Here is an 8,688-nt window from a genome sequence, read left to right as displayed (position 1 = left end):
CACTGGCCCGGCTGTCCGTTTGTTTGAGGCTGTGTTCATTTGTTTGATAAAATCGAGGAACCGAACGAGACAGCTGAAGGCTCAGCATGAGAGAGATGTCTCATTTAAACATTGTGGCAGCACAAAATCACATGAACACATCCATCTGCTGGTGGACGCCAGTGTCTTTGATCTTCAGCAAGTTAGCAAGTGCCAGTCTCACAGTGTGAGCAATGACAGACACTCGGGGGTGTTTTCGTCTAAGCTTGCTGCTGCACAGAAGGTGTAAGTCCTTTGTTTCTCATGTGGCAGAGACTGAGGTGAGACTTCACAGACAACACCACTGCACTGAGTTGGGCTTGGGATGAAGAATAAGATTCACAAGCATAAGTGAGACCAGTGTTAAAGATTTACATTTTCTCTGCCATAAAGTTTATTTTTGGACACAAAAAGTAACAAAGACGACTTTTCTGTCATGCAATCGACCTATATGACCCCAGTCTGCCTAATTCACCATTCAACTTCACACTGATCCAACACCCCCATTCCCCCCACCTCACTCTTCTTTGTCCAGGGTCAGAGGGGGAGGGCTGTGGCCCAGGTGAGGAATGTGACATAAGGATAAAAAAGTGAGGGGCTGCTGCCTCAGAAGGGGATTTGTGACCACGGTTTGGGATTACAGTGGTGACGGAAAGCTCCTCCCAGCAGGATCAAGTTCAATGTTGCTCTGAGGTAACAGTCCAAGTACAGGATGAATTTGGGGAGGGGCTGGAGCCTATCCAAGCTACCATAGGACGAGAGGTGAGGCAGATCACCAATCTGAGGGCCAGCACAGACAGAAAGACGTCCCTCACACTTGCATTCACGCCTACAGCAATTTATAATCACCAGTCATCGAACCCGTCTAACGTCTGTGGGAGAAAGCTGGAGCGCCCGGAGAGAACGAGTGTGAAACGTGACGTGCTGCATGCATGCAGTCAATGCACACGCACAGTTTCCATGGTTGTGACATCATAGTTAAACTAAACAGTGTCCTCACAGAGAGCTGCTTCGCGTGTTGATGTCAAGTATATCACAAAGCTGTCAGATTCACAGGGCATTAGTACTCTGGAAACATTCAAGGTCAAGTTAAAGACCTCTGAGCTAAATCCTTTCAAGCTGCACATCATGGAAAATGAATCCATCCCAGATAAACAAGCCCACTGCAGTCAGGTATGACCTTGCGAAGTCTCTTCCAAGAACATGCATAATCTGTTTATCTGCTGAAGACGACAGTCTCTGCTTAGTTTGCATGTTAATTTGTGAGCAGTTTTGTTCCATTAATGGGTTTCTGCCTCAGAGAAAACAAACAGTAGCTTATTGCAGCTAAACCAATTACTTTTCAGACTGACTGATGCAGTGTTGCAAACAAAGATTTTGCAAAGGTAGTCCCAGTTAGATGTCTAGTTTATTTTTTAAAAACACCACAAAACGTTATACCTGGAAGAAAATGCGTTTAACAAGTGTCTGTGTTGCATTTCACTGGTGATATTTACAGAAGGCTGAATGCAGCATCTAATATCCTCTGTAATAAGAGCTGACTGCTGGTCCAGGAGCAGCAGCATGTTCACCTCGGCAGACGAACGATGGATTATTGATAAGGTGTCTGAATATCCAGCTCCCAGAAATGCGATATTATAGCAGCAAATATGTTTTATACAACTAATAAACAGCGAATGACTCACAAACCCACTGTGAACATGAACATCAACCTTGATGAGGCTATAAAGGCTGATTTTAACTTTTTTTTTTTGCTTCCTGTTGGTAATTGCGACGATGCAACGATCAGTTGACCAAGCTGGCATCGGTGTGCCCTGCACGAAGCGCATAATCTCACTGACTTCGCAGATGACATCGATGCTGGGCTCGACTCAGGAAGACCTCCAAAAGTTGGCCCTGCAGAGGGAGGCGACGAAAGTTGGATTAAGAATCAGCGCCAAAAAAACCGAGGTACTCCGAATTGGCTATGCACGTGCCCGCATTCCTGTCATGATCGACCAACAACGTGCTGAAGAGGTGGAGAATTTTACATATCTTGAATGACGGGGTCTCTGATCAGGATGTAGACGCCAGAGTAGGGAAGGCGGTTGGTGTTGTGCGACGTCTCCAACCTATTTGGAACTCGACCTCCCTGAATGTTAGGGTCAAGATCAGACTACTGAACTCTATCGTCTTCCCTACTGCACTTTACTCTAGTGAAACCTGGCGCTCAACAAGTGCAATTATTCAACACCTGAACGTGCTTCAACAACGTGGCCTGCGGCGAATCCTGAGAATTTCCTACCGGGACCGAATAACAAATGAGGAGGTCCTACGAAGAGCAGGCACCCGCCCGTTAGCCGATGTTGTTGTAGAAAGGCGCTTCCGCTTTGCGGCCCATATTTTATGCCTACCCCCTCATCGCCCAGCTAAGATTGCCATGACATGGCGTCCACACACTGGCAAGCGAAAGCAAGGCCGACCAAAGACCACATGGCGTCGAACATTCATGGACAGCATTGCCTGGGACGAAGCTGAAGCAGTCGCTGCTGACCGACATCGATGGAGATCACTAGCTGCCCGATGCACCGCCCGGCGTAGGAGGAGCTAAGTCTAAGTTTACCCGTTAAAACTGGATGTGATGACTGTGAGAGGAGACGGACTGATGGCTGCTGAGTTGTGGGTCCGAGTCCGCTCACAAAACAAACTCGACCTCTCACCTACGTCACTTAAAAGCCCCAGCCTGTATAATCCTTCACACGTATTTATTTTGGGGATATATGTGAACAACAAAATAGAAACACCAAAAACACGTTTCTCTGGAATTTGAGTAAAAACTAAAAATAGTTAAATGCTTTGCAAATGAAGCACTGACTTGTTCTGGTTTCCTGTTGTATCGACTTCAGGCCAAATCTGGACTTTATGCGTTACTTGTGTAGATGATTCCCAACAAGACGGCTCAGTCAAGCTTCCACCTCGTGTATTTTGTTCATTGCACTTTCATGCTCTCTTACAAGAATTGCAGCTATTTCACCTTCATTTAATAACAGTGATGGAAAAAAGGCATAACGAGAAAGTCATGCAACAAAGGGTCGTACATCCAAACTAGGGATGGGTACCGGTATCCGGTGCCATGATGGCACCGGTTCTGTCATAAATGATAGTAACCAGACGGAAAAGCAGCGCACATTTCGGTGCTTTTTTTTTCCTGAGCTGTGATACACTTTAGATTCTAGCCAATCATTTTACGTTTCCGAGGATAGTAGGCGGGTCCAGGTACGTACGTTCTTTTAGAGCAGAGCTACAGATTAAAAATGTCCAAGGCGAAGCGGTCAAAGTCTGGCTGTACTTCACAGCAAAAGATGCAAACTCAGCAGCTGCAACAAGTGCTTTAAGCTGATACTGTGATACTGTCAAAGGAGGTAACACCTCAAATCTGATGAAACACCTGGCGACGCATAGCGTTTTTTTAAAAGCCAAGAAATGCACCGTATTTGATAGCTTGCTGCAAGACCTCACACCGAGCGCATCTACTGCGGGTGTAGCCTTAGCCCTGCCAGTGTAGCAGAAATGATGAGGATGATGATGCAGCAGCAGCCGTTCTTCTCTGCGTGAGTAGCTTAATGTTGTTCGTGTGTAATTTACGTTGAGTAGGCTAACCACGTTATTACATTAATGCATGTAAGGTGAACTAGCAAACATCATCATAGCTACATGCGGCTGTCTTCTTGTTTGATGGCAGATACTCCCTTCACCCTGGACAAAAAGGCTAAAATGACCAAAGAAAAAGTGGGAAACAGTTAAACATGAGAGGTTTTTGGACAAAGTTTGTGTTTTTTCCATTGTTTAAGCACTGCTTCCAGCCAAGAGTGATACCATATATGCCCCATAGCTGCAGAAAAGGCTAACATTGTTATCTTTTTACAAAAAACAGCTGAACATGAGAGGTTTTTGGACCAATTTTGTGTTCTCCATTCTTTAAGCACCGGTTTGAGCATCGTTTAAGCACCGGCACCGTTTCAAAAGTACCGGTTTGGCACCGGTATCGGATAAAACCTAAACGATACCCATCCCTAATCCAAACCCAGTGGCCCCAGCTGTCTACTGGATTTAAACCAGCACCTTCTTGCTGCTCGATTTGGTTGCATGCAGCCAAATTCTCGGAAGTGACATCACTCAGTGCAGAAAAGTCAGGTGATCTCTTTTTAATTGTCCTTTGTGAAGCTCGTAGACAGGCATCATGAATAAAATAAAAATGTAAAGATTGCAATAAATTAAACATGGATTTATTTTGTACAGTTTATACTACATATTTACCAGAAAGCTTCTCTATCTAAGAAATCCAGGCTTGACAGGGAACTCTTTGGCTGAGTTTTCCCCAGGCACAGATTAGGCTCTTCTGTACAGACAGTAAGGTGAAGTCATAGGCTGCACTGTACATGCTAAGCATGGCCTCATATACTGCAGGTAATCTAACTGCTACACTGTATAACTCAAGTCTTGCAGTCAGCACACGTCAAAGGTGGAATTGTTGCTAAATGACGCCGTCTCTTCATGGCGGGACTTGACGTTCAGGTCGTGAGCGGGTGACTTTACCCCTCAGATATACCCCGTTTTCACATTTCAAACTCAACATATTATAACAACACAACAACACGTGATATAAATATACATCTCATTTAGAGGGAACGACAAATCATCTATAATTTTGGGATGTTGCAGAGGGAATGCCGGGAATAAACATTCCTCTGCTTTGCTCTGTTTCATGATCACATTGTTGGCAAAATGAATCTCAGTTAACATCATGGGCCAGCCCGTTCTCACTCCCGAGGCGTAACATGCCGACGTTTTGTCACGTCCCGGGGCGTTCCTGAGGAACGCAAAAGGAGACCTTCGGCATTCTTATGGTACGTGGCGGGTTATGGGCGAAATCCAGTGCAATGACGCTCCCGCGGTAATAGACATTCCAGCCCTGTATTCCAGCCCTAAACCTAACCTTATCCCTAACCCTAACCATAACCTTTTTCCTGAGGTTAACCAGGACTTTAATGATGTTAAATAGCGTGTTTCTAAGCGATTTGAAGAAAAAGAGCGAACATGTGTAGATTGAGTCCATACGGTTCTCATATTTCCTCACTTTTCCGAGGTCGTCATTTAGTAACGTAGTGGGTAGCCGAAAACGTAATATGTTGACGATTTGTCACCTAGCCTAAAATGTTACGCTTTGGGAGTGAGAACGTGTTGCATGGGCACACTAAAACAAAAAATAATCAGGCGTCTTTAAGACACGGCTCTCTCACCCATCTCTCACTGTCGCCGTGATCATGCATGTGTAAATTACTAGAACTCTGAAGCCTGGAAAATGCTCGGAAAATACTGAAATGCCTGCTTTTTGTTTGTTTTTGTGATGCGGTGGGAGCGATGTGGCAGTTAACACAGAGACTAACCAAACAGTAGCTTCGATTGCTCTTTTGTTGAAGCATCCATGTTGCATTACATGTATGAAAGACATCAAATTCCCATCACTTTTGTCATTACACGAAAGAAGGCAACACGCCCCGAAGAGGACACATCCCCGGCTCTATGTACAGGAGGAACATGGCTTTTGTCAAATCTCTAACACATCGGCGGTCGTTATTCAGCACAGACACGTGGAAACTGAACATCCATTTGGCTTCGTGTAGTAACAACACCCAGGCTGTCTGTCCTACGGATGGCTGTCCTCGTGCCGAGGATTTTGTCCGCTCCCAAACGGAGCAGATGGACACGATAGGATCTGTTCAGTTCTTCTGTTAGTCATGATCGTACTATGTTGACTGACCTGTAGGGTAAAGAGTCACTTAAAGTCCTTAAAGTGTTTTTCTGCAGAGGATTTCAGAATTCAGTGGTCTGGTATCCTGAGACACAACCTCTCTTACTGTGTGATCTGCTCATCTTTGCACACACACAACCCTGGACTTTACTCCACCTTCATATCCTGTTGCTTTGACATTGTGGCAAAAAAATAGTTCAGTTCACTAAACATCTGGTGCTTGATTTTCTGTATTGATGGATTAATGCCCATGAATCTTGTGGATAATCTGCTGTAAACAGGAAGTGTTGGGAACGGCCGGCTGCCCGTTATAAACTTAAAACATCTTTATGTTTCAATGCACAACGATGCACAGACTAACAGCAACCTCCCCAAATGACCTGAACATGAAACTAAAATACATTCATCTTATTACATGTTTACATGCTACCTCAAGCTTCACTTACAGAAAATGCACTGAAATCAGTGTCTTGGATTCAGCTAGAAGATTTCCACATCTCACCATATTTTGTTCAAATAACACTCAAAACACAAAGTTGCGTGGGAAGGCTTGGCAACATGTGAGTTTGCCCGCAGTGAGCTACTAATGGTATTTTCAGTCTCTGCTGTTTTTGTGATTTGGCGAAAAAATCTCTATTAAGAGCGCACGCAGAAATTCACATCCGTGTCCACACGTGTAGTCTCCTCCAGCTACAACAAACGGACACGAGGACACATGCAGACAGACACCAGCATCCAGATAAACAGCAGTGGGACTGAGTCCTGCTCGTAATGCTACTGGCGCTGAGAACATCGGGTTCTCGGGGCCACTGTGGAGCTAAAGCGTTGTGGTGCCACGTGGGCTGTTCTGAGGCGCCCCGTGCATCCTCTTCGTCGTTCTCTCTGATTTTTTTTGTTGTTTTTAGCAGCGATCGTCCTCGTCTGTGTCACTTAAAAGCTCGCTGGCGCCAGCTGGACTCGTCTGGCCCAAGTGCTTTCGGAAATGCCCATTAGGGACCTGCCAGGAGTGTCTGAGCTGAGGAGCCGAGCTTATGGCATTGGCCCGACCCAGGCTGGTGGCCACGGCGGTCTCAAAGGTAAGCGTCTCCTGCTTCTCACTCGCTTCGCCACTGCTTAGGTCCTCGTGGAATGGGAGGTAGGGCTCCGATATGTAACGATGAGGAGAGGGGTGGCTCGGTCCTGAAACGTGAACTCCGGATGACCCCTGGACTGCAGATAAAGGCCTGCTCTCCTTGTCAACCCTCAGTGAGGCCTCTGTGGGGCCAGCAGGAGCGTCCTGAGGCTGGCTCTGTCCCTCATTTGAGGCGGCGGCTGCTGCTGTTGAGGAAGAGGTTTGGGTTCGGCAGACGAGAGGAGAGTAGGAGATGTAAGGCCGTGGGCGAGAGGGAGTCTGGGGCAACTGGCGGCGATTACGAGGAGTACCAGACTCTGAGGCTGAGTGGGCAGGGCTGTCTGATGTGTTCACCTGCAGATAAATCAAACAATATTGAGTAAAAGACTTTGGCAGAGAAGGACTGTTGGTTCTCATCCTGCAGTAGAAAACAGATCCTGATCCTATTATATGACAGATCTGCACAGCGGCCGGGTCAGGAAAGACTGAAGCACCTGTTTCTGTAAGGTCTGTGTGCGTCCTTCGCTAGGTGAGCGGGACCTTCTCCTTTCGCACGAAGGGTCTCGACTCCGCTCCTCAGAGTTGCAGCGCGACACATCAGGGGACAGCAGGTGGCGGCGCTCCTTGGATCGCCCTCTCTCGTGACTAATCGTTTCTTTGTGGTTGATTCTAGGACCTGAGAGTACAAGATCAAAGTGCCTTTGAGTCTGTGGCACCAAGACTTTGCAACAGTCTCCCCCTGCATTCAGCCTACGTACATCTATCATGCATGCCCACTCCCCCCCACTGTCACTCAGCACCGGATGCCTGCAGGGCTGCGTTCTCAGCCCCCTGCTGTAGACCCTGTACACACATGACTGTACACCAACACACCCCACCAATGCCTCATCTCTGATGGAGATGATGAGACAGGGTACAGGGCCGAGGTAGTGCTCAGAAAAAACCTGAAGCTTAACATCCTTTAAACAAAAGAACTAATAATGGACTTCAGGAGGCACAGAAAGGTCCTCTAATCGCCATAAATGGAGAATGGGTGGAATCTGTCTCCACCTTCAGGTATCTGGGCACCCACATCTCCACTGCGCTCACCTGGACCCAGAACACCAACGCCCTGGTAAAGAAGGCCCAGCAGCAGCTGCACTTCCTTCACCCAGACCGGGAGCTGCTGCTTCCCTTCTACTACTCCTCAGTGGAGAGCAAGCTCTCCGACTGCCTGGGTGTTGGCAGTGAATATGGCAAATATAGAGATTATATAATTTAGGCATGGAATCAGTATTTTTTTTCACTGAGTAACTTATTGAAACAAAGATGTAAACAGAAGAAGAAATGTCAGAAATTCTTTCAGCCTCTAACGAGATGTGGCTGTCATTTAAGAGGAATTATTTACATATACATTTTATTGCTTTTGTGCTGTATTGCAGTACAAATATTTGCTCAAAATCACTCAGCGAAATATAAAGAATGAGAGGTGGCTCAAGACTTTTGCACAATAGTCTTTTTTTGACCAGTTTCCCCCCAAAACTTTACTCTGAATCAGAATCAAACCACAGCAGCTGCTTCACGGTTGTAATTAGTGACTGTTATGCCTTTTGGTCAAAAATGAGTAGTTAGTGCATAGTCTGATTAAGTTACATAAGCAAAGTGATAAATAAGTTCAAAGTTAAGAAATATTTTAAGTAATTCATGCTAAAAACAGTTAAAATGTCTGGGTTCGAAATTTGCTCAGAGTGAGACATCGTTACCACAAGCAATCTTTGTATTGTATGTG

At 46.0% G+C, this 8,688-nt stretch overlaps 1 protein-coding gene across 4 annotated transcripts in view; it reads right to left on the bottom strand.

Moving 5' to 3' along the window:
- Positions 1-4,267: 4,267 nt before the first annotated feature.
- LOC102793208 (voltage-dependent R-type calcium channel subunit alpha-1E-like) overlaps positions 4,268-8,688 on the bottom strand; it is an 82,657-nt gene continuing 78,236 nt past the window's right edge. For all 4 annotated transcript variants that reach the window (XM_087836120.1, XM_087836119.1, XM_087836122.1 and 1 more), the window contains 2 exons: positions 7,415-7,596; positions 4,268-7,274 (listed from right to left, as the gene is read on the bottom strand). In XM_087836120.1, the coding sequence (XP_087692246.1) occupies positions 6,711-7,274; positions 7,415-7,596 (746 nt within the window). In that variant the 3' untranslated portion in view covers positions 4,268-6,710. The remainder of the gene's footprint in view (positions 7,275-7,414; positions 7,597-8,688) is intronic.

This window comes from Neolamprologus brichardi, chromosome 23, assembly GCF_056152115.1.
Source record: "Neolamprologus brichardi isolate AB-2024 chromosome 23, ASM5615211v1, whole genome shotgun sequence".
NCBI lineage: Eukaryota > Metazoa > Chordata > Actinopteri > Cichliformes > Cichlidae > Neolamprologus > Neolamprologus brichardi.
This window is presented reverse-complemented; position numbering and strand designations above follow the sequence as displayed.